The 27,397-nt window shown below is 39.1% G+C and overlaps 1 protein-coding gene across 20 annotated transcripts in view; it reads right to left on the bottom strand.

The window, feature by feature from the left end:
* Window positions 1-27,397, bottom strand: part of kcnt1b (potassium sodium-activated channel subfamily T member 1b) — a 74,322-nt gene that overhangs the window by 39,445 nt on the left and 7,480 nt on the right. For 15 of the 20 annotated variants that reach the window (XM_085181325.1, XM_085181327.1, XM_085181330.1 and 12 more), the window contains one exon: window positions 8,624-8,662. The exons of 4 other annotated variants lie outside the window; for them this stretch is intronic. In XM_085181325.1, coding sequence (XP_085037451.1) covers window positions 8,624-8,662 — 39 coding nt within the window. Of the gene's footprint in view, window positions 1-8,623; window positions 8,663-15,656; window positions 26,915-27,397 lie in introns of those variants that run through there. One more of the 20 variants, XM_085181339.1, reaches the window with a different exon arrangement.

Here is a 27,397-nt window from a genome sequence, read left to right as displayed (position 1 = left end):
CACATGCAAATCTATACAGACTTAGAATAAGCTGTATATTATTTTCACTAATTCTGTTACCCAGCATTTACTGTCTGCCATGTACAATAACAATATTGACCACAAGCACATTCACATCTAACTTGAAATTCAAACGTACAGCATCTGCAGTCATTAATGAAGATTTATGTAAATATACTGACACTCTCTCGACAGCGACTAGAAAACGTCTCCACATTCAGAGAAATACTTTGTTTTAAAGTATGTTTTAATTACTTTAGTGAGATATTTATTCAAATTGACTAATTTGTTCTGTGAAAAGGGCAAAATAGGACTGAATCATTTCTAATTGCTTAATATTTCTAAACATTTCATAAAATTTGTAATATTTATTTGCGACTTTTAAGAGTGCCAACACATTCAGCACTCTGAAACCTTGTTTACAATTTGAGAGACAATCAGTACCTCTGGCGTCTAGCCTTATTTTTTCACATAAATAAGAGAGAATACAAGTGGATAGCCCGCTTTATATACAGCACAAAAAGAAGCTTCCAATAATAATTGACAATTTTCTCCCTATTAAAAACTACAGCACTTTATCAATGCTTTTTAAGTGGTCACACCTACTATGACACATGCAAAGCTATTCAAGATTTGAGCAGACATAATGGACCAAACAATCACTTAAGCATGAATGATGACGTAGCTACAGAACTGCAGGTAGATTAGACAATTGAAGGTAATGAGCCAGGCCTATTGCCCATTTCAGTAATATACAGAGCTTGTTGTCACTAAAGAACATGAAGGGAAAGTAATAATGGTCTTACAGTCACAGCAGGGACCCTTGCAGCTTTCCACCTTGTCTGACAAGATGAATACAGGGTGCGAAAAGACAAGGGAGGAGAGAAGCGAGCAAGCGGGCAATTACAGCAGCCTACTCCAAAGGGACTATGTGTGTGTAGATAAAGAGTGTATGTAGGAGAAAGAACATGATATGAGCCATTTTCCAGCTAATCCCCTCTCTCCTCCTTCTGGCTGTATTGCCATAGAGACAGTTTTCAGTGCAGGAAATGTTCACTCACGTGTCTGTGTGGCATGCTTTCCTCGCAAGAGGAATTAGTTGGAGACAGACGGACCCAAATACACACACCGACACACATGTAGAAGCCATCATCTCCAAATGCCCAGCCATACAGACTCCATCACACACATGTCTCACTCACTTGTATCGGTCACCTAAGAAGCTGTAAAAGAACTTATAAAGTTGAATGAAAGTTACTAGGGCCTTTTATTTACCCTGTTGCCTATAAGCACATGGACAAAATGTGAACAGAGAAAAACCTAAGCAAACCATGAATTGTTGTAAGGAAAATAAAATTTGTGGATTTACAGACTGATTACTTATTTATAAAACTTAAATCTTGATTTAAGACATGACTAATGGAAAACACAAACTGAGTACATTAATACTTAACTGAACACTTTGGGAATTACTAATTTAACAGAAAAAAAAAAAGCCTAGCAGCAAATCGAATACATTCTTTACAGAGAGTAGCTCCTTTACAAATGAAAAAGGCCGCAAAGTTTTAATTCTAGGTTACTTGATTATTTAAGTTTTATGTTTCTGTAAAATACTACAGACACAGCAATCGACCAGCCAGGGACCGGAAAAGGCCAATTTCCAGCAATTCTTGGCTTTGGGTATTTCTGATTTTGAGCCGGCCTGCTTCATGCATGTACAACATGTGTCCTGTGGTGCATATAAATTGTCACGCATATTCACATCCACATAAAAACATGTCTTTAGCATGGAAGCTCCTCACTTGGAGGGAAGACAAACTTCACCAAAGAAAATCATGGAGGGACCATCATAAAAACTTCCTAACAATAAACCTAATCAGACACTTAAATCACCTTCACCCAGCTGAACATGGACATTTTAAGGAGGCTAACGGAGGCAAAGTGGTTAAAGGTAAGGATATCCAAAGATGGAGATGAGTGAAAAGGGAGAAAAGGGTCGATGTCATGTTATCCGGTGAATGTATAAATATACTGGAAAATGATGTAAGTAACTGTAATCTGATGTGTTATATAAATCTGTTGCAGCTGCTTTTGTTTGGTAAGCTAAAACATGCCAGGTAAAGGTGGGTGTATAGATCAGATTTTCATCTAAGTATTTATACCTCTTTCTAGTAGCAGAGCATTTTCAGTTATTTAAGTAAGAGAAGAAACTGTAGTTTGGGGGGACATTATAAAGTATTTTGGATCGAAGAAAAGTTGATTTTGTATATGCTTTGCTACACAAAGTACACAACAAGAAATATGTCAACAACTAGGACTTCAATATGCCATTCAGACATGTCTTGCATATGGCTCTAGCTTTCCATTACTTTCTTAAGACCAATGGCTCTCAATGTCCATGTCATAAAGTTCCTGAGACTATATTTAAAAATGACTTAACCCAACATTCAATAGTCTCAAAACTGTGCATTTGTTCTATAATTTCAGTCATTTGAACCATATAAACAATATTTTACTGACAAAGATTCAGAATACAGTTCTAAGCTATGGTCCTATCACAACTGAAAAAGCAAAAAATACTGTTTCTGAATCACAGTTTTGCAAACATGTTTGGTGGTCAACACGTTCACAAAACGGAAACAAAGTGATCAAGTGATGGACATGAATAAGAAGCTATAAATTACTGAATTGCCTACAGTTGGATGTTTTTGTCTCTGTGCATTTTTTTGAAACTAGCCAGTCAAAATTATGGCTTTACAGCACTTCTCATCACACTTATTTCTGTCCACATAATACACAAGGATAAACATTTGCTGTCCTTACCTTTTATCGTGCTTATAAAACACTTCTGACCAAGGGTACAAAAAGGTCTTCTTACACATAAGGTGGCTGCCAGGAGCTGTAAACCAACAGCAATACCTTTCAAGTACATACTCTCTTTCCTTTGGCATCTCGAGGCTGCAAACAACCACCACCAATGACTGTAGGGTAAGATGATTAGTAGTCTGTATATCCAAGGAGTCACACAGTGTTCACAACAGACAATAACTTTAAGAAGATGCAGTCCCTTTGTTCGCACATAGGATAGATGCATCATATGACCTTGAGTCCTCAACTAACAACTCTTTACGTAATATAGAGCTTCAACACTAATATATATACATATATGTATAGTATTGAGGTGGCACACAAACACACAAACAAACACAAATACAAATGCTGTTTACCGTGACCGCTGCCTGTGACAGGATTACAATTTTTTGAGCTCCTCGTGTGAAACACTGAACAACTACAACTGCTTTGTAGACCATGTAAATAAACTTGTTGACCTCGGGATAATCAGATGGGCAGAACAGATCTGTTCCAAGCCCCATGCTCATTCTAGATTAAAAAAAAAGAAAGAACAAAAAACAAATTCTGTCTAACAGCCGCCAGATGCTCTGCGCCATATGGAATATGTGTGAGGGTTTTGCAGAATCAAGCACGGGCAAACACCACAACAAGATATGGGGGTCATAATAGTCACTCAAGAAGGAGCCTACAACAGAAATCAGTCCATGATGGTACTAAGATGCTGCATGCTCTGCATCTATTGCAGAGCTCAATCAACAGCAACCTTGCCTTGTATGTTTTAGTTTGCAGTCTGCCAGTTGCAACTAGTTGCACAGAAACAAATCTGTAACGCATCAGTTCAGTTATCCCTGACCAATCAGGCGGCCTTAGTGAAGCGACCCATTAATTCAAGGTTTCTGACGATAACCAGTCCACAGAATCACTATGCAGACCATTAATGATGCATCTTACCTGTAAACGGTGTTAAAAAAAACCTCTTTCACATCACAGCCTTAATACAGTTTTAGATTTTCTGATGGCGGCTTTGCTCTGCTGCCCCTCTGACAAAGCAAAGAGTTGAAAATAGAAAATGTCCTATTCACCTCCCACTAAAGTGTTCCTGATATAAACGCTGCAAGGCTTCTAAAAATACTCCTCGAATAAAAAGCAGTGGCTTCTTTGTTATTCTCTACTTCTATCACTCGGAAGCATTCAAAACTTCCCAATTGTTGCAGGTACTTTTCCAAAGCCTTATTACAGTGCAAAGATAGACTATGGACTTCAGCTCAGACACGACTGTGTTAACTGTGAAGGCAGCTTATCAAATGGACACTGAATCCACAATCCTCAAGAAGGATGTGTAAGTGTTTGTGTCATAATCATCTGGAGGGGAAGCCTTCCTCGCTTACTTTAATAGGACCTGTGTGTTCAGTGGATAGACAAGGGAAACATGAAAGGGCAGGGATGGTAATTTCTGGTTGTCTATAGGATATGTACAACTTGTAAGCTGCTGCACATGAGCGTGGGTGGTGTGGACCACTGACGGACCCAGATTACACTGAATGGTTTTGTTCCTAATACTTATGAATGTATGAGCAAACGTTAGTGCAGTGAAGCCTTAAATAGGCATCTGAAAGCTGCTTATTCAAAGCAACTGTCATATGTCTTTCAAGGTTTATTAAGGAGTTCTGACACAAATGTGCAGCTTTAAGATTGCTGCCTGTGCTGACTGTGCTGGTTTTGTAAAACCAAATTTATCCTCCTCTTGACTGAATATTTCAAGAGCATTGTAGCAATGTTGTTTGTCGAATAGTTTCATAAAACGAAAGCGACATCACATAAAAGAGATGTTCCTTTGTCCACAGAAAACAAAAAGGTACAAAATATTGAGGTTTTTAACAGGGTACTGCTCAAGTGCTCTAAGTGCAGAAATAATTTAGATCTAGCCTCCATGTGTGAGTTTTGATAATCCTTTTCTATGAAAGAATCAGAATGTGCATAAACTCCAGATTTACAGAAGTCCCGAGTTTAAGGCTTAGCACTGTAAAAACTGCAGAGACCTCAGTGCCTGGATAAGACTTAAAAGCACAAGGTTGTCAGATTGGATAATGGCACTGGGGTGATGTTAAAGTCCACAGAAGGGTCTAATTCATAAAATAGTAAAAAAAAAAAAAAGTTATTCATGAGTTGGATTTAAAAAAAAAGAAATAATGTCAAAATACCCTAATGTCTTTTTGTAGAGGAAATACTGACTTCATGAATTTCCCTCCTTTGCGAAAATTGTATGAAAATGTTTCACAGGCAAATAAAAATACAGTTAAATATTGTTTTAATGTTTCATTAAATTGTAATCCTTGAAAGAAACGGTTAAGTAACCACTGCACTGCGTCAGCTTCAATTTTATTTTATTTATATGGTGCCAAATCACAACAACAGTTGCCTCAATGTGCTTTATATTGTAAAGTAAGGACCCTACAATAATACAAAGGAAACAGAGAAAACCATAATCATCATATGACCACCTATGAGCAAGCGCTTTGGTGACAGTGGGAAAGAGAAACTCCCTTTTAACAGGAAGAAATCTCCAACAGAACCAAGGTCAGATTAATAATAACAAATATGAAATGCAGAATGTATAAACAACATAGTGAAAAGGATAATTAAAGAAAAAATACTAAATGCATCATGATAATCTCATAGCAACCTAGACCTATTGCAGCATAACAAAGGGAGGATTCAGGGTCACCGGATCCAACCCCAACTATATGCTTTATCAGAAAGGAACGTTTTAAGCCTAATCTTAAAACTAGAGATAGTGTCTGTCTCCTGAATCCAAACTAGAAGCTGGTTCCACAGAAGATGGGCCTGAAAACCAAAGGCTCAGCATCCCATTCTACTTTTAAATACTCTAGGAACGAGAAGTCTTCGGGAGACAGACACTATCTCTACTTTTAAGATTAGGCTTAAAACTTTCCTTTTTGCTAAAGCATATAGTTAGGGCTGGACCAGGTGACCCTGAATCCTCCCTTAGTTATGCTGCAATAGATGTAGGCTGCCGGGGGATTCCCATGATGCATTGAGTTTTTCCTTTCCAGTCACCTTTCTCACTCACTATGTGTTAATAGACCTCTCTGTATTGAATCATATCTGTTATTAACCTCTGTCTCTCTTCCACAGCATGTCTTTTATCCTGTCTTCCTTCTCTCACCCCAACCGGTCGCAGCAGATGGCCGCCCCTCCCTGAGCCTGGTTCTGCCGGAGGTTTCTTCCTGTTAAAAGGGAGTTTTTCCTTCCCACTGTCGCCAAAGTGCTTGCTCATAGGGGGTCATATGATTGTTGGGTTTTTCTCTGTATCTATGAAGCGCCTTGAGGCGACATTTGTTGTGATTTGGCGCTATATAAATAAAATTGAATTGAATTGAATTGAATTGACTTGAATTGAATTCTGTCTGAGAGTGAAGAGCCATGAAGGGGTGATATGGTACTAAAACGTCATTAACACAAGATGAGGCCTGATTATTTAAGACCTTGTATGTAAGGAGAAAGATTTTAAATTTAATTCTGCATTTAACAGGGAGCAAATGAAGAGAAGCATTACAGGAGAAATATGCTATCTCTTTCTAATCCCTGTCAGTACTCTTGCTGCAGCATTTTGGATCAATCGAAAACTTTTCAGGTACAGGTAGAACATCCTCATAATAAGGAATTACAGTAGTCCAGCCTAGAAGTAATACTAGTTTCTAGTTTCACTCTCAGACACAGTGTTTCTAATTTTGGAGATATTGCGCAAATGGAAGAAAGCAGTCCTACATATTGATGATGCACACTGAAGGACATATCCTAGTTAAAAATGACTTCAAGATTCCTCATGGTGTTGCCAGGGTAATGCAACTGCTGCACCATGGAAACAAGGTCAATCACCCCACAGTGAATACAGTTTAAAAGGCGTATCCTTTAACACCGTGTTAAAATGCACTGCCTTTAATTAAGCACTTTTTAGTTAACACATGCGTATATCTCAACACACCCACAATGTTCAACCCAACCTCCAACTGTATTCTATCAGCAACCACAGCTGAAAGGTCTGCTGCTGACAAGTAATACCAGTGTTTCTTGAACACAAGCGTTTTCAATAAGAGCCAAAGGAAAATTAATAGTAATCAAATATTTTTTCTGTCAACTGCGGTTTCATTAAATTAGGTGTAACATATACATTCGTTACACAGACAGTCAGAAAAAACAAATAAATGACCAGATAACCGATAAAGTAAACACACACAGATTCACTGTCATTAGAGTATGTGACATTACCGTTTCCAGTTTACTGACAGGATGGTTAATCAAGAATAAAACCGCAGCCTTAAAGGTCAAATGACCTGTCATTTCTGACAAAGGAGAGAGGATCTTGACATTTCAGCTTCTTTTGCGGTGTGTCGGTAAAAGGTTGGAGGACGTGTCACAAATTCAATGTTTGTTTGGCAGGTGTTTACATCTACAGGTTAGCCATAGCTGCTATTGCACATTATTCATATGTTGGACAAGACGAGACAACTGCTCCCATAAACACTACAAACTTCCTCTATTGCTCTACAAGTTCAATAAATAAACCATAATCTGACTATAAATTTGTTGTTGTTTATTCTAACTTTTAGATCTGAATAATTCAAACACCAATATATATATACTGGAAAATCTTTTCCCCCCATTTATTCATCCATTTTCTTAACATCCACTTATCCAATTCATGGATGGAATCTATTCCAGCCATCAGGAGCAACATCAGGGGCAAAAACAACATTCACGCTCACATTCACACCTATAGCCCCACACAGAAAGAACCCAGCACTTCATTGCAACAGGACTAGCAATTGCAGCATAGACATGATGTGACTTGTACCAGTCAGTCACATCAATAATAACCACTGACAGGGGATGCAAATAACATCGATCATCTCATTAAAATGTATTGTTTTAATGTGAAACTGTAGAAAAGGTTTCAATGATGTTGTTGACTGGTATACATTTACACTTTGCACTTGTCATTTCGAGTCACAACTCTGACAGCTAAAGGAAAACCACCTACAGAAGAGAAGGAATTCTACAGATTCCATATTCAGGTTTTACCACGTTACTGATGATCCATCACCTACAGCCACAACCTAATTATCACTGAAATGTCTCAATTTCCCAAAAGGTATTGCGGTAAAAAAAGGAAAAGAAAAAAAGACCATCCAACTCGGTCGGTCTAAAAGATGATAAACATTTCAATGATTTTCAACTCACCAACATGCACATTATATGGTAAGTAAGGCATGAATAATTTCCATGTTAGTGTTTTCAGCCCCCATTTCAACAATATTTAGCTCTTTGTTTTTCTAGGAATTCTGTCATATTTGCTCACACAGTTGCATGTTTCAAGCCCACAAATGGACATTGACAACACTGAAGTGGTGAAGACTGGCGTGCACATTCAGTTGAAAAACAAATACACCAGCATTTACTTTATTGAAAGCTACCTTTCCAACATTTACAGTGGTATGATCAAATGTGGCAAACCTATAAATGGACCAAACATCTTTTCCACAACAACTGTTGAAAAGGTAGCCAAAAAATGACCTTTCTGCATCATCTACCAACTTTGCAACTCATCACAGTAATGGCATTATGTTTACACATGGTGTAGGCAAAATCCAGTGAAAAGTGCTTTATGTATATGCTTTGGTGCTCGCAGTCCAGTTATCACTGCAGACACAATCCATGCCATGCAAGCATGATGCTGCCAGAGACTTACTGGGCATTGGTTGAGTCCATACTGTACTCCTCCTGATACCTGGACGCAGCACACACGGACACAGATAGGTACAGGTTAGGAGAGAGCGGGGTCAAGAAAGCAGGAAAGGGAAGGAAAGGATGAAAAGCAAGAAAAGGATGCCACTGCAATGTAGTTTCATTACTTGCATCTTAGTTATAATGGAGCCAATTTCAAACTTCAGAGAGAATTTTAAATCAGTTGTGCAGCAAGAAAGGCCAAAGTGGAATGTGACAATATGTTAGATAGGTAGAATTCCTTTGGGAATTTCACTAAGGCATATAAAATAAACAGCTTAACCAAATACTATATTTGAGTGGCTGTTTCTTACTGCAAGACTTTTCCATCAGGTTTCATTAAGTCACCATTAAACTTCACATGCAAGTAAATATAAACATTTACAGTGGATACTGGTTATATCTGAGGTTAACGTGACATAAAAAAGCATTAAGTTAACCATAAGAACAGATGGAACACTTAATGCAAACCACAGGGAGTCAGTGTACACATCCTCGGGGTCAGTCTCAAAGTTGCCATATTGAGATGACCGTGAAAAGAAGGGAAGTATGTAACACTGAGGGAGGTGACAAACAGAGACATACCCAGATAATTTCACTCACTAACAAATGAATAGATCTGAGGCGCAAAGGGTCACAGGTTAAATGCACAATTTGATTTGAAGCAGAAGAAGTAGTCTTACGTCGATTATTTTCTTACATTCTTCTTACTGAGGCTGAAAGTTGTAGTGTTTTATAGAATATAGTGTGCATTTTTGTCTGACAACAAATCAAAACATATGAGTTTTTAAATGGGATTTTTCTTTTATACTGTAATACATAACTTCACAGATTCAGAAGTGTAAACAACATGAACACAGTAATTACACAGGTACAAATTTCATGGAAAAGAATCTTGTCTGGGGTCTTGTCTGAGTCAAAAGGCCATTCATGGGGTAGACTTTTATTACACAGATTTTTCTCATTTTAATACTAGTGATTCTTCTTTTGTACACTGCTTTCATTTGGTATATATTCAGAGTATCACTTTGGGATTAGGACACTTTCCTTTGTTTTAAAGTAAGAAAATATACCTTAGCTTTGTGTGAGAGAAAAATAAATGTGATGTTCTGTCTTCGTACTTATGAACTTGAGGTAAAAGTAAATATAGAAGAAATCACAGCACAGCCCTTTCCTTTAACTCTTGTAAACGGTATGTATACATACCATATGTATACTATATTCAGTCAGGTAACACCACATGTTCAGCTGCCCCCACTCCACCCTCAAGTATTCACTATGACCTATGAAAATATCCCAATAACCCCCAAAAAATCAAAAAAATATTTGAATTTACTGTTAATCTAGTAAGTAAGCTGCTTCAGTGTCCGGAGTATATTTAAAAATATTCCATATCAATTTTGGGGAAAAGTGAATGGACAAAAATAGGTTGAATTGTCTTTGAAATCTCTACATGAACAAGGTCTTTATGTCAGTCAAACCTATAAAAAAAACGAGATGGTGGAGGAATATGTGTTGAAAATAAAGACTGCAAAGCTGAGAGGTTTGCGTTGAGAAGATTGTCATAACTCTAAATGGACTAATGGACTGTCCATTCCACTCAGGAAATAGAGAGGTCACAAGGGAGGACTTTGCCATTTCAGTAATTAACCAAGCACGTTTTGCCATCTCAACAATGGCTCTCACTTCCAACACGCCAGCGAAAATGGGTTTCATTCTAAATTCCAAAGATCAGTGTCCATGTACACTCATTTATCTGCAACTTTCTTCTAATGGCTCAATATCCTGAAACCAAGCAATTCTTTCTTCAAGTAATCTAGAATGATGTTAAAAACATTTCTACAACCTTAAATGATTAATAACATCACATTTTCCACTTCTGAAAGAGAGATTCAATTCAGTAAATTTCCAATAAATTCACTTTGAGAATTTAGCACACACAGAACTTTAAGATAAAAAAAAAAAAACTGCTGGACATTTTTGGGAAATTTCTGAACCATACGAAACACACTGAACCAGGTTTGCAATGCAACACTTTACTAATTTTCTAACAGTTTTAATAGTATATTATCATTGCTTGTTACTACATTTCAGCAGTTTGAGATGTTAATTCAGAGTTAAACCAATAAGCAAATGATTAGTCGGCTTATATAAGAGATAATGTACATAAAAACAGGACCATCACTGCTCTGCTGTGATCCCGCTAGTGATTTGGTGGATATTTCACAGCACTTTACTGGTCAATAAAAATGCTATCTGGCTACTAAGAGCTTAAACAATTTAGAGGCTAAAATGAATGGAGACTAGCTTACAACAGATACCCTGGATGCAGAGTCTAATCTGTCCTGTTTTCAATTATAATTCAGAAGTTATTAGATTATGTCATTAACGTCATGCCTTAGTATACTTAAGATCAAATAATTACAGTAAAGAACAACTCGATTCTCACCCATTTGGAGCAGATTTGGAGCGAAGATGTGAGCGGAGGTACTGAGTTATGTGCAGCATGACCAGCACTTTCAAAGCATGTTTTCCAGTAACATTCAGCTGTGAGAGCTACAGAGATAATGTGGGAGGGCCTCATGCACTTATACTTTATGACTGCAGAAATTACAGAGGCAAATGGGAAGTGTAGTTTTCAGTCTGGTAGCTTGCCATACTGTTCTCCACAAATCCCAGAAGCAACTCAAGAGACTCACACTGCAGCCTCTCCATTTCATACAGTAATCCTAGACTGAAGTTTAGATGGTAAAGATACTAAATGGTCAAAATGCCCTTAGTCGCACCTTCCCCAAGTCTACTCCCATTACCTTTACCTAATGTTATTCCCCTGCTCCCTCATCACATTTTCTATCTCTATTCACAGAAAATACTAACAGCAAAAGTATCATTCTGGTATATGATATATACTATTCTTCCACTTTAAATCTTGAAAACTGGAGCAACAAAATAAATGAATGGAGGTTATATGCTTTGCAACAGTGTCAAATATTACTTAGCATAAGTTACTACTTAGAGCAGGTACAGTAAAGAATTATTACCTATAATATCTCTGCTGATGCAATAATAAACATCACAAAGACAAACCTTATAACATATTATAGATACTGTGGAATTTGTCCCTTTTATATATTTGGGATTATCGGGTCCAATCAAACAGCAGTTTTGTGGCCGCGTTGAGTTTTCTACTTAATCCTACTATAAAAGCTACTTTTGGCTACTCCCCTGCCAGACGGGGTCAGCACAGCAGCTAGCTCAGCATTTTTGATTTAGCCTGGTTGTCCTCCCTGACAAAACACCGATGGTGATTTGTTTGTTTGACTGTAACTGAACCAGCGACCTTCTACTTGCCCAGCATTTTTGCACAAATTTAATAATTTAAAGTCAACTTTGATGCTTTAATACTGAAGAGGTAATATTAAGTGTACAAGGATGCAAGTACACAAGTAGTTTGCTAACTTTGCTAAAAAAAGCAGAAGCACTCTGGACTGACAGACGTGAGCTTTGTGGAAGGCTCTGCGTTGCTGAAATGTCTACGCTGCACATCAGTCACTCTGCCTTTTATCAAGTTCCTACACAGCTGACCTAAAAAATTCAAATCATCCTTTGCAATATCCTGGTCCATTCTTAGTGAGAATATACAGTGCATAATAGTGCCTCAGCAAGGCAGACCAAATGCTCGATTTGCAAACACATTTTTCACTGCAAGGACAAAGTGGAGGCGAAGATGGACGAAGCCAAAATAAATCTGCATGTGTTTATCAGTTCTGACCACATCCTGCGTTTAAAAGATGATCCTTCTCTCTCTGTTACTGAAAATCCTCCAAGACTTAATTAGTCTCTCACTGCCTGCAATATTAAGATGTCAATAACGTCCAGAGAATCGATATAAACAAACATAGAGGTGTTGTAAATTATGCCAAAATAGATGAATTCCCTTGCTATTTGATGGACCGTGCTATACGATGGACCAGATTATTGATTCTTTTACTCTCTCCACATCCTTTTATTCCTGAGCCAGCTGGACAGAAATCCCCAGCTGGACAGAAATCCCCGCTGACCACATTTCACAACCCAGAAAGCGCTCAGATTACAGACATCACCCTGCAAGCAACTGGGATAAATTAATACACTTTTTTTTGATCTCTGTAAAAATCTGGTCATGTAATGATTGGATGAAAATGAAGGCCAACTTTTATTAATTTATGTCCTCAATTAATATAAGCCCTTGTCAACAAAACTCGCTACCTTGTAAACAAAGGAGATGGACCGCGCTCAGGGCAACTGGCCAATTAATGCATTAGGTTTTACAGCCAACCCGTTTGTAGATAGTGTACTAGACAACCCTTTAAACAGTCTTGGATGGCAATAAAGCAATAGTCAATATTGTTCAGTGTCTCTAAACCTATTCTTACAGTGTTCAGCTGCCAACCGACTTACTGGCTTTTGTTGGGTTTTAATTGCTCTCACGGATCTGAACTGTCACTTTGACTATATCCACCTACAGTACACCAGTAACTTCAAAAGCTTCATCTCCTCCGTCAGTGTCAAAATCACACATCATAATTTTGGCTAATTATTCACTGTCTTTGCCAGTATCATCATCATCACAAGTACTGATGTGTCATCTCTGAATAATGTTTTCATTAGTGTATATTTCTCCTAATTTGTTTGGTAGCACTGATGACTGAGCTCACCTATTTGCATATATAGGACTTTAAACCTCTGTCTTCATTGTCTTGATCACAGCTGTAATTGCAATTATTAGTAGACATGTTTTGTTATCTGCTCTAATGTCATGTTCACCACACTGAACATCCTTTTGAACATAGCGGTTAGGATTTGACAGCTAATAATGCTTGACAGAAAACACTCTTCTCTCTCATGTACAAGGTCAAAAACTATGCTTTCTACCATTTAACTAAACTTCAAATTCAGCAGATGAGTACAGTCAAGTGTGTGTCATTTGTACTGTTTTTCATATTTAGGCAGTTGAATTATAAACTATAGCAGGCTATATATATATATTACATTTTTATCCTTGTTAGGTTTACAATAACTTTTTGTTGCTACATATGTGACAACCCTCCCACCGTCAAGAAAGTCCTGGCCTGCTATTATTCATAGTTTGCTGACATGGGAGGCCTATCAGCTAATGCAGCTCACCTGTGTTTTCCAAGCTATAAAACATAGCCCAGGTGAACTGCCTAGTCTCATTTTTCCACTCCACCTGGCATCAGCCCATTTGTGATGTTGTTACCTTGGTTTCTTTATGTTTAATAAATGATCTTTTATTAAAGTAAACCTCTTGTATGGACTCACCTATAGTGCCTTGAGCCACTTCCTAGCATTGAAAAAAGGAAGACTGAAGACAAAAATCTATATGAATCACTGGGTTTGTCCCTGTGATGTTGTGAGAGCTTTACTTTGCAAGGTAAAGTTCTTGAGAAACCAGTTTGGACTATATGAATAATTGGAACTGAACTGAATCAATAGATGGCTCCCAATTAGTGATAGCTCAAGCCTCAACTCTGATTTACGTCCACCTGAATTCTCAGGGCTTTAGACATCTCTGCCAACTCTGTAACAAACTCTGACATCCTTCCAGATCTGTCATCCAAAATCCAGTAGTTAAAGTTGAGGCGTTTGCCCCGGGGAGGCAGCTTTGGAGAGGTGTGTGTATTCTGCCTATGATTTTAGCTGAGAAAGTGAAGGGTGGATTCTGTGGTAAAAACTGAATGTTTCTAATCTATCCTCGATACTTAATTAAAGGTTTTTGTTTTGTTTTTATTAAAGTTTCTAATAAACAATGTAGCCAATTATTTTAGGATTATGAAAAGAGATTTTTTGATTTTTTGATGATTTTTTGATCCAAATGTGCTGCATTTGACATTCTTCCTGTAATCACGTTGTTTAGCCATTTCCCATGCCACTCTTTTGTAGCCTCAATATGGATATTAAAATCACAACCAACAGCAAATGTTCCATCATTCAGAACAAATTAAATCCCAGCAGATCTGATCAAACATGCCGATAAATATCAGTATTTCACATAAAAAGTGACAAGAAAAATATGTGCTATAAATATTGAGAGACAGGGCACACTGCACCACCAGCATACTGGCTGTGCGGTAGTTTCTGAAGCACAGCCAAATAAGCACACTCTGTTTTCAGTCAACCCCACCTCATAACCTGCAGATAACAGTGCAAATATTAGCTTGAACAGCAGCATTTCTGCAGCTCTCAAGTTCTTTTGTCTCTGAAAGAAAAAAAAAATGCATCCCTCAGTTGTTACAGGACATCACCACACATCTAATTTGTCTATCAAATTGTAGCAGAGTAAAAGCAGATTTTATGGACTGGTGCCGGCACATTGTGACATGTGTAACATGTAGTATTTTTATATAGGGAGGGGGTATGTGAGGAGATCTCCTGTGGTTTGCATTTTTATTTCATCTATCAATCTAATATATATGCATTAATAATATTTTAAAAAAAACTTAGCTCATGCAACCTGCTAAAGACTACTTCTACCCCACGCAAACTCTCAGATTCATAAAATTGTAATGGGAATGCAGCATCCACTGAATTATGTAATCCCATACACTGCAGTCATTAAATGAATCCCATTGATGCCTGGAGCAAAATGACTCACGACAGAAATGTTTGCGATCATTCAGCCATCTGTCGTGAAAGTGACTCAAAGAGTCGTACTGGTTGCCTTAATGTTTAATCCCAATGGGAAAATATAGTCTGTAGGACCCGATGCGTAACTACCGTAGTTCCCACACTACGCTGTAAATTTGTGGGGAATATCAGTTTACAGGCGGTCAGCTTTAATGGTAATGAAATATTGATTACGACTACTGTTAATTACCAGCCAAGTTATTAGGAAGACTTGATCGCTGGCAACACCGTATTACCGCGAGGATGCTGCGTGTGTGCAACCGAGCTGCATTTAGAAACATGCGCCTTTGGTGCGGATCTGCGGCAGCTACCTTTGGTCGACATCGCTCCCCAAAGAGCCGATGGTCCGGTGGAGAGGGTTGGAGGGATTGACCCAGGTGGGCTCTGGTGTTTTCTGCACATCGGTCTTGACGTCTGGGTCGATCTCCGAGGGAGAGGGCGTCAGCTTTGCGCCTGCCATGCTTCCCGAGTGTTACCTCCAGCAGAGAACGGCCAATATGTTTTTTTCCTCCTGGTGTCAAAATGGGCTCAGTTAGCGACCAACACCGCCGGAAAACCGCATCCCGGTCTCACTGGTGGTGCACGAAGGAGGACGAAGACTGTCTCTCTCCCTGTCGCATCACGGGGTCCTCAGACACACCGAGGGGAGCATGAACTTGTCTCCTGGTAATCGAATCTACCTCCATCCCTGATGGAGATAAGAGGTCCCCGTGCGCGTCTGTGAGATCCTCACGTCGTCACGGTGTAGCGTCAAGAGCTCGACCAACCCAACGGGCTTCCCAGCATGTTACATAACCAAGATGCTCAAATTTAATGACCGCCGATTACTTTTGATCAAGCCAACGTGCCCGTCATTCTTCAGTCCCGTCCCGCAGTAAATCGTCCAGTCAGCTAAAACGAGCTGAAGATTTAGATGCGCCTACACCTTATTGAAACCGTTTTAATGATTAAAAACAGTGCTGAAAATAAATCAAGCTGTCCTCATCTCAACTTCACTGGAAGCTCTAGAAGTGCTATCCTTTTCAGTAGCTGCAGACACGAGTAACGAAAAACCACATACAAATGAGCAGGTGGATAGGCAAACACTTCAGGCATGATCGTGCTGGTTTGCATGGGAACACGGGACACCTGGAGTTGACATGATATTAGTGTGAGAGTGTGCAGGTGATGAAAAAGAAACCACCAGTGTTTAAAGTTGTAAATGATAAATATAAGATAAAAGTCATTTTTTTAAAGAAAAATATTAATTAAAAAGTGTTTTTAAGAAGCCTGAACTCAACATGTAAACATGAATTTAACACCGAATTACATGTCCTTTGGGTTTTTGTCAAGTCTTGTAATGGAAGGAGGGCTCTAGTCTCGGTTAGTTAGAGATAAATGACCCATAATGTACATATCATTGGTTAAAGTCATTAAAAGGAAAACCAACGTTGCAGCCACTGATCATTTTGTATGTAAACTGCTTAACACATACTGAACCAGGGATTAAAGATGTGAAGGTATTCTGCAATAGTGTACCTCTTTTGATTTATCTGCTGAATAACCTTGATTTTCCATACCACACCATACCAATTTTACTTGTAAAACACTTCTTAAACAACCACAGCTGATACAAAGTGACGTATACAAAAACTAACTTCATTGGTAGCCACCTCAAAAGTGGCCTTTAGACTAAAACAGGACAAGTAAAAACAGATAAGTAGCCTTGCAAATATATTTAAACTCTGTACAATATGGATGTTGTCATCAGAAACCCAAGTCTGATTGCCAGATTTTTCACATTTTATTTATAATTCAAATTTATGTCATCTAATAAAAACTGTGTTGCTCACTGAAAAGATTCTTTAGGCATTAATCTAGAACAGTTACTCAAAATCAGTTATATTCCTCATCTTCTGTTCATAATTACAAGCTCACAGACCTATTGTTGGTTATGTGTTTACAGTGTGGTTTATTCCTAATTTAGCCAAAGCAGCCATACATGTTGAATTTACAAAACACATTACACACTCCATTTGTGATGCAGATGCTGATCTCAGTTCAACCTGCAGGAAACATTTTGAATGATCTGCTTAAAGTACCCTGGGGATTAGAGAGGCTGGCTTGTGGATGATTGAACGGTTACATCTTCAGTTTGAGTGGGAACAAGTACAAAGAGATCTAAGTGTGAACTACCTTAACAATCCCATCTGTAACTATAGTATACAGTCAGTTTGGATTTAAGTACAAATTAAACCAACCTTTTACAACAGCCCTTTTTCTGAAGGTAGGATTGATCGTTTATGTTCTCTTTCATATTGCACTGTTCCAAAAACATGCTGATTAAACTCTATTTTGAAGGCTGCAGTTTACGGTAGTCTTATACTATATTGCATTTTACCAAGCTTTAGTGAAAAACAGGGTCAATAAAATTCGAGGAACACTTGTTGATATTACCCAGTACCTTTTAATAGGCTCGTGTTCTCTAAAAATCAATATGTGCATACTCGTAAAATCATAGGCAATAACGCTGTCTCCGTATACTAAAGTCATTTATCTCTGTATAAATATTTGTCAAGCAACGTGGTGCTGCATTTCAAACTGCAAACTGATAAATGAATCATGTTGTATCATGTGACACATACTCTCGCCAAGACTGTGTTTGTCATCCAAAGTGCTGGAAAGGTAATAGCTGACCATAAGGAAACAGTCCGAAGCATAAAAAGACAGTTAATGGAAAGAGAAAAGCAACAATGTATGTGGCATAAAACCCGACAGTGGATTGTAAATGAGTTCACGAGTAGCAGGAAGAAATGTACAGATTTGAGCACAGAGACACTTAGTGGTGAAATAGAGGATTGCAGACAGTGTAGCTGATCCCACAGCAGCAGCAGAGAGAGAGAGAAACAAAACAGATATCAGGCAGCGCTTTCATGTATTTTACAGTATATCTAACCATGCAGATGGCAGTATAGTCCTGGGTTTTATCTCATGTGAGTCTGCAGTAATGAACATCTTTGAACGAGCTGTTCAACCCTTGCAGTTACTTTAGGTATGTCCCAGGTGCTGGTGAAGCCAAGACCCAACTCAGGGTTACAAACGAGATTTAATGAAGCACAAAAGAAGTCCAGAAAAGCAAATCTAAAATATACAAATGCAAGAGTAAGCTAAGAACTTAATGCAGCGTGATTAGTCGAACGAGTGCCATTGTTCACACTGGATATTTGCATTAATTACATTAGTGGGTAGCACAATGCAGGGATATAACAAACATGTTCAGAGAGGAGTGAAGCCTGCTGGTTGGCTATAGCTGGCACAGCCTTCCACTTAGAAATGCTTGGCAGAAGAACTAAACACAATTATGCAAGACGAGTAACTTCCAGCTGTGAAGATGAAAGGAAAAAGACATTTTTTAAAAAAAGAAACAGGGTTTTGGGGGCAGAGCTGATGTTGCGCCATAGTGCTACTGCTGTCACTGTTGAGCTGTATAGCTGGATGCACAAAAGCAGCTAATTTATTTGTTTAGAAAAGGACAATCATATAGTGGGATTTTTTTTAAAAGCAGTCACCTGACAGCAACAACATTTATTTGCACTTAATGTTTTGAAAGTGGTAAAAGCTTGTTAGACTGAACCAAAGCTGCTGGTGGGCCTAATAAGTCTCCCTTTAAATCTCCGTGATCACTGGGGTCGCCTCAGCATCGTGCTTCGTGCTGCAGATGAGAGTTGAGAGCTGTGATAATGCTTCCTCTGTCAAAACATATTAAGGCAGTGAGCTAGCACTGCTGTGGGTGAGCTGTCTCCCTGTGCTCAGTATAGCCAAAGAGGAGGAAGAAGTCTAGCCAATTCCACTGGCAGGCTTACACACAAGAGTGTACACATGCATCTCAGCACTGCAAACAGGGATCCTACTGCTTGCTAACTGCAAACTTGCCAGAGGTTGTTTGGTGCGGAAAAGGTTCAACAACCATTTAATCAGTCATAAACTTTATGTTCTCTTCCAAAAATGAAGATAACTGTGGAACTTTACTTGAGTAGAATGAGTATGCCAGAGCGCTTGATTCATCCATAATAGTAATAATTAGAAGAAACACGCCATCAACTCTTCAAAATGTCAGTTGAGCTGTTAAGTTATTTATGAACAGAGAAAACTCGCTAAAGTAATAAGAAACACTAATTCAGCTTGTTACACCACAACCATCTTGGTAAACTCCTGAATATTTTTTCCCCGACACAAATAAGTTTGAAACCTTTTCTGGCACTTTCGTTAAGCCACATTAATGGCAAACAAGTCGACAGTTTCATGAATAAAACAGCTGCTCCCAGCATGACGCTGTACCAAAAATGAGTGGCGCAGTTCTCTTCATTTGCCTTACATGAAAGCATCCACTGTATACTCCAGTTAGTTTACATAGATACTCGTTTACTAAATGAACAGCTGAATCGTGTAATAATTCAAAAACATACCTGCAATTTTCATTTCACTTACAATAAAACTACTGTTCAGTCTATATAGTACTGATCACTCAGTGTAAACAACCTTAAGGAACATACAAGCATAAAGAACTTTAATGATGCATTTAAATTAACACATAGTTTGCACAGTTTGAAAAAGAAAATCTGTTAAAAAAAATAAGGTGCACCACTTTATCTTATTTAGCCTTTAAGACCATCACACATCAATTACAGATTTCAGAAGCTTATACCACAGAACTTATATGTCAACAGTTTACTAACGCAGTGTTACGCCCCACTTAAAAACGAAGTGCTGACTGGGGTGAGGGGTAACACAAAGTGAAAGAGAAAACATGAACTACTGGAGAATAGATGGCATTAAACATGATTTATTGCCCAAAACTACTGCAGTAAAAATAAACACAGGGAAGCTCTTTTCTTCAGGGTCTGCGTAACACGCAGCACATGTCTGCTCATGAGCAAGCAATGCTGCTACATTAACACTCATGTACAAGACAGGAAAGTGAATCCAGGACAGACTGAATATAAAGGAACAGAGAAAATTGCTATAATGCTATGATGTGAGGTGCTGTAGACAGTAGATGAAAAAGTCATCAGGTGATTGGCAGGCAGATGAATTACTTGAAAGGGCTGCCACTGGGCTCTTTCCTAAAATACTGCTGCACATTCATGATCAGTGAACCACAGCAGCTTTATTGATTATAAAACATTTACCTGATTGCCTTTAGGCAGGAGAACCAGATAATCACAGCAGCACACATGAAATCACAATACAACACAGCTATACAACAGCAACTTAAGATAGATTTATAAGTGATAATTAGTGTTAAAGCTTATTATACTCAAGGCAAAAAGCAGTTGCTGTAACATTTAACAAACGCTTTCAAATTCAAAGCCAGTTTTAGTATTTAGGTTTTGCAGTTTTGCTAGACCCTTTGAACTAGTGGGTAGAAAAGTGGTTGGCCATTGCTAAATAATCCACTATGTGGCGCTGTACTTGCATCCTCAATACCGGAGCTCCCTGGTCTATGTTTACAAGCTCAACCAAGTACTTCCATCATTGCTTCTGTTTATTAAAGTCTGACAAGCCAAGTCCACTGATGCTAATTAAGTTGGCAAGACAAAGCACGAGAGCTAAATGGCAAATGCACCAGAGATTTCAAGGCTCAAAGATGCAGTGGCCCAGAAGAGAAAGAAATTCTGAGGGGGTAAATGAAATCTTAATTCTTCTCAAGCACCACCTTCAATAAATCTCCCTTTGCAGTCTTTCTCTAATTGCACGTCCCACTTGAGCTATACCTCTGAGACTATGCACTCAGACACTGTGATGTTCCAAATGATTTCATATAAAGACTAATAAAACCTTTTATGAGAGCTGCATGCTCATTCCTTTCTGCCTAAGCAGGTTGTGTCATTTTCACTAATACCTCCACTGCGCTGATGGGAAATAAATCTGGCTAGAAATCGTCGAAACAGAGCTCCCTACAAATTGGGCTTTTTAGCAATGCAACGCTTCGACAGACTCATTTCCACCATTTTCGCTCACTGGCTGAACAAATCCTTAGAGAAACTTGTCTCAAAATAGACAGAAATTGGACAACATGCTTGGGTCCTCCACTTCATTGTGACAATAACAACAACTCTTAAACTCACAGCATGTCAAGAAAAACACAGCCACTCCGCAGCTAATGAGAACAAGTCTGCCGATCTTAAGTGTTGCCTACCCACTCTGCGCTGATGGCGATGACTAATGCCACCTATGGTCTTAATTTCAAGCTCTGTTTGCTAAGCGGAAATGCACATGTCACCAGTAACAACACACACACACACATTTTGAAGCACATCAGACTTTTAAGTGAGATGACGTCTGGAAGTCATAAGGGTCGTAATTGGCGATGCAAAATGTCTCATGGTATTCAAGTTGCCGTTTCTCTTTTATCATTACTTACTAATAATTTGGACAGCATGGAAACTAGGGACACAAACAGGCGATAGCTTAATTACAATGCTTGCCACAGCAAATGAAACGACAGCTGTCATTTGTTGCTATCAACAAAAATTTGGAAAATGCTGCTACATGTAACTGCTTATTAGCTACATATAATCATATAAACAAATTAAAAACTAGTGGAGGAAATGAGACTTCATATACACTGTTTTGACACAGATGCAGCAGTCCGAGTCAGGTCACTGTAGTCATAAACACTTTGTGGTGGCAGAAACCAGTGAGTACCCCTGGAAATGTTCAAGAAGGAAACTTTTATAGAACACTATTACTGAAATGCTGAGATTTAAGACAGAAAACCAATAAACAGACCAGACTAAAGGAAATGTAAACACACTTGAGGCAAAGTAGGTGATGTATATACATGATTAAACTACAGAGTTACATGTCAGTAGAGTTAAAGAATATATTTAGTGAATAAATGAGTCACATGGTGATATTCTGTGATATTACATTTAATGTATACTAATTTTATTTATACTATTATACTATGAAGTAACTTTTTTTTTAATCACTGTGGTTACAACGTGATGACCGAATATCCAAGGATCCTAAAAAGTCCAGACTTTGTTCCCTCATTCTTCAATTATTCAAGCTACAGTCAGTGTATAGAGGCTCCTGCAGTGAATAGTTAGACTTGTTTATCATCGCCCACATATTGTACAGCTGCATTTTATGTCCTTGCCTGTAGCTATAGGTACTACATAAGTTTTCTATGCAAAGATCAATCAACAAATCTTGGTATATGTCCTGGAGAGGAATGCAAAGTACAAAAATGTATTTTGTTTAATATACACATGTAAACAAATAAAAGCTCTTAGGGTCCTGTTGATCTTGTATACTAGGCTTTCCAGGATCCATGTTTGAGGCATTGAGTCATAGGCTTTCTTGTATTTAATCAGGCAGTGCACAGGTTGGTGAGCTTGATCTTGCAGTCTTGGGCAACTGCTCTGTCTACAAATAGCTGGTGTTTTCCCGCTCTGGTACACTGCCAATTCCTTTCTGTGCCCAGCTAATGTATTGAGCCATGTGCCTGTTCTTCTTAGCCGCTATGATGCCTGACAGGAACTTCCATGTGATAGTAAGGCAGGTTATACCGGCCGGTAGTTGAATGGGTCCCTTCTGGGAGTCTACTAGACACTAAGCATTGCTGCCCTTCTTCCATATACGCAACCATTATTGCTCCTTGTCCAGCATTGGCGGGGCTGTTCTCATATTATTCCCCTTCCACTGAGAGTACACTATCCTACCTCTCTAGTAAACCTCTTCAAGCAGCTGGTGAAAGCTGTGAGTCTTTGTCTGGCAGTCTTCAGGTAACGGGCAGCTTGGTGTTTCTTTAATGCACTTTTCTGCAGCTCCGATAGTTGGCTAACATCCCTCCATGCTATCTTGATCTTGGCCTCTAGTCTCTTTCTCCATGGACGGCACTGTTCATCTTATCTACTGGCTGTTCATCTTATAGCCAAGCATCTCAGAAATCACAGTTGCTGTGGTGTAGATCAGCTGGTTGGTTTTATTGATGGTCACAGTAGGGATTGTCTGCAATGCTGCATTCACATTTTCTAGTAGACCTACAGATGGTACTTCACTTAGGGTTTGCTTGTAAAAGTTGTGACTAGATTTGTGTTTTTCAGGGTATAGCTAGATCAAGTCTAATATAACCATATATCACTTTCTATTTGGCTTCTTTAAAAATTAAGTCATAATTATTTGCAAACAAAAAGCATACAGCATTAGCCGTTTTATTTGAAAGAAAAAGTCAACATCAGTAACTTTGCATCAAATGTAAATGTACGACAAAAACTTCTCTGTGTGTGCTTGTTACATAAGTGACAAATGTATAAAGACATCAGTATAAGGACAAGTTTTTCCATTTCTGCCCCCTATATATGATGAAATGAATTTGCTGCATGCATTTAAATGGCACTAACAAAAGGCATCATTGTGTGCACGTTGCACCTGGTATTATCTGATTATATCTAGCTGGACCTGTCACGGCCCGTGGCTCGGCATCCAGGGAGCCGCGGGAGGCTGCGGTGGCCACACCCTCGGGCTGGGCCGCCTCCAAATCACCTGCGTCTCATCTGAGGCAATCACTGGAGGACTACTTCAGCCAGCTCTGACGGCTTCTCCTCGCCAGTCTGTAAGTCTCCTCCCAGTGTGACCAGCATTCGGCGTGGAAGCCTGTGGCCTGCCTGTCATCCTGCCTGACTGCCTCCCTCCCTAGGATTCCCTTCACGGGCACCTCTCCCCTCCAAGCTTCACAGTCCTGCTCCACCTGTAAGCCTCGGCAACTTATGAAGTCTAGCTGTTCATTTCTTGACAATCTGCGTGCTGTTAACTGTGTCTCCCCTTTCTGTTGCAGTTTCCCCACGGTCCCGATTACGGTGCTCCTGGGCTCCACGCTCCTCGTTTCCCCCCGGGGCATGAGCATTAGTTTTTCGTTTCCTTAATGTTGTTAAAAGATTCTTCAGTTCAATAAAAACATGTACATAGTTCTGAGCTGCGGTGTGTGAGTCTGCTTTGGGGTCCTGTTACCTGAACACTCCGTGTTCTGTGACAGGACCTATCCATCCTCATCTTTACAGTTTCACTCATCACTTTCCCTCTAGTCCTTTGTCTTTCTCCTTTCCTCCCTCCCATTTACTCGTTCCAACACGTTCCCTTCCTTTGAGTTTTTGTGCTCCTTCTGCTCATCATATTCCCCTTTCGCTTTGTTCTGTATCTTATCCTCCTCCTAAACTCGGTCCGATTGAAATCATTCAGGCATCAAATCCCAATAGCCACTTCTGCCACAGAATCAGTGCAAACAAACAGCTGCTGCCAGTATCAGTGCACAATTATTGTCTCAGGATGTGTAATTCTGCATGGAGTTTGGTTTTGCAGTATTTATATGGTCAAAACAAAACCATGTTGAATCAAAATGTGTCCAACTGCACTTCACAAAACATAACATTTTTGACTGACCAGAAACATACAGCCTGGTGTCTTGGAAAAATCTAACAACTGAGGTTTATGAAATAATTCAGAATTATAAATGGAAAAATGAATAAATGAGCCTAATCTGAGACCAGCTGTTCCTTGACAGCAGATCACAAGTCAGTATTAGATCACCACTGCAAGTGGCTCTATTTGACTCACAAGGATGTGTCGAGTTGATAAGGTGACCAATTAACACTCACCCTGTCAGCTTCGCACCCAGGGGACCCTGCCTTGATAAGAGGCCAGAAGAAAAAAAACACAAAAACACAAAAAAAGACCACAGAGATAGAGATAGATTCAACTAATTTTCTTCTTGCTGCTCTGTTTTTAACTCTATTGGCATTTGTACATGAATTTGGTGGGCTGTTTCCATTTCTGACTTTGATTGAGGTTAGCTGGCTGACAGACTGAGAAATAAACCCACATACACACACTCAGATATATAATCAGACATTGACAGGTCCATACACCAGCGTGCCCACACTCAGGGCACATACACGAACACCTGTTTAGTGCATGCACACACACACACACACACACACACACACACACACACACACAAATTGCTCGACTTCAGTGTGAATGCTGCTCTTCAGCGCCCACACAGCCAAGTCGTCATTATGGCCCTCTGAAACCCAACCCTGGAGATAATGACAGCCCAGGAGGGAGATTACCCCCCTCCTTCCCACACAGGCATCTACACTGTACGCCCACATCCACACTACAGACACAGAGATGAGTGGAAATAAAGGGAAACACTTGCATAGACAGCACAGAAGGGCTTAATACTGTTGCACCGTCGCACATTGAACAATTTGCATTTGCGTACAGACAGAAAAACACCAAAGAATACATTCACAGTGACACTCGGGCACTTCTCCACAATAAATGAGTTCACATCCAGGCACAAAAAAAGTACGGTTTTAGTATATGGCTTTTGTCTCCCCCCAGTCCTTTGCAAATCTAAAACACGACTACAACAAAGCAGGTTCCAGTAAACATGAGCCAGTTGAGCAATCTCATCTAAATTATGCCAATAAAAGTCAGGAGCAATAACTCTACATGCATGAGAGAACACCGTCTAACCAAAAAGCCATTTTTGTGGATTAAAACTCTAAGAATGGTTTGCAAGATAGTAATCACTGTAGAACATAACACAAAAATGAAACAGATTACTAATATGTTTTGTTTTTGGCCATTATTTTATTAATATTTCATTCACTTTGCAACAAACTGCCCCCTCCCCTTTTATGTGCTTCTGACAACCCGGTGCCTTGGTGGACTCCCTTAGTGATGTATCTATATTTGGTGCGTTATCTCTGCATCCCACTGCCTTTAACTCTAACAGCACATCGTGACAAATGAAAGAAAAACAGATACAGAAGGTCATCAGGGCAGCAAGGTGCTGATTCCTCCCTCTGGGAGGTAATTTGTTTCCAGGCTTCAGACTTCACAAAGGTTCAGCACAGGAAATAGTCAACATCTCAACCCATGAGCATGCAGAAGATCATCAAGCTAGAAAAAGCGTGTCCCCAAGGCCCAGTGACATCATCTGTTTGAATTTCCACTCCAGAGATCAGAAAATAGGGATTACTCTGCACTGGCATAAGACAGTATCAATAGCAGTGTACTTTTTGGTGCTTTTCCTACTGATTTCCTGTGTATATGTACACGTGTATCTATGTACTTTACAGCTGTTGTTTGGATTTGGTTATCCTCTGTTTTTCCTGGCAGGATTTGTGAATTACGTGGCTCTGTGAAAACACCAAGAATGTGCATGCATATGTACACACACACACACACTAAGGCATACATGTGCTGGTAGCTAAGCAACAAGCTCTAATTACCTTCTGCAATTCAATAATGTTCAGCAAAACATTCATTTGCAGGGGAACAGTCTTAAGATCCATGACACAGCACCAATACGGGAAAAAAGATAAGAGATATGTTATCTAATGACTATATTGCCATGTATATTTTCCATGTATTTCCATTGTTAAACATACAGCGAGATATATTATACACAAGTTCTGCATTATCTCACTTTCACTCAAACGACTTGTTTGTCAACATTAAATGGCTAATGCAGTAAAAGGGAAACCTCTGCGCACTCTGGGAAAGCACACAGGAACAATAAACATGTGTGCGTGTAGTGGGGGGTGGGTTGTGGGGGTGGGGATTGTGTATTTTTCTGCTGCTCTAAATGTTATCTACAGACACATGCCTTGCATTTCTCTCTAAAAACATAGTGATGGCGTTTAACTGATAGGATCCTCAGTGACACTAGGCAGATGAACAAAGAAATAAAATGATAGGTAGTGGTATACCAAAGCATTTGCAAGTTATCTATTCCAATTCATTAATTAAGACTTGGCCTGGCTCGTTGTGAGCAAACGTCAGTTATTGAAATCTTATAAACCTCAGAAATCAAACAGTACTGACAAAAAACACATTGTAACTTTACTTCATTTAAATAGCAGCACAGACTCTCTAGTGACAAACTGTCCAAGTCTTTGGACCTTAGGGCAAGATAAACATCTTGATTGCAGACAGAGTTTATGCAGCAAAGCAAATTGTTATACAAATCGAGGGAAATCAGCATTTTGCAGGA

The sequence above is a fragment of the Neolamprologus multifasciatus genome, chromosome 12 (assembly GCF_963576455.1).
Source record: "Neolamprologus multifasciatus chromosome 12, fNeoMul1.2, whole genome shotgun sequence".
Classification (NCBI taxonomy): domain Eukaryota; kingdom Metazoa; phylum Chordata; class Actinopteri; order Cichliformes; family Cichlidae; genus Neolamprologus; species Neolamprologus multifasciatus.
The sequence above is the reverse complement of the archived record's forward strand: the minus strand, read 5'-3'. Positions and strand labels throughout refer to the sequence as shown.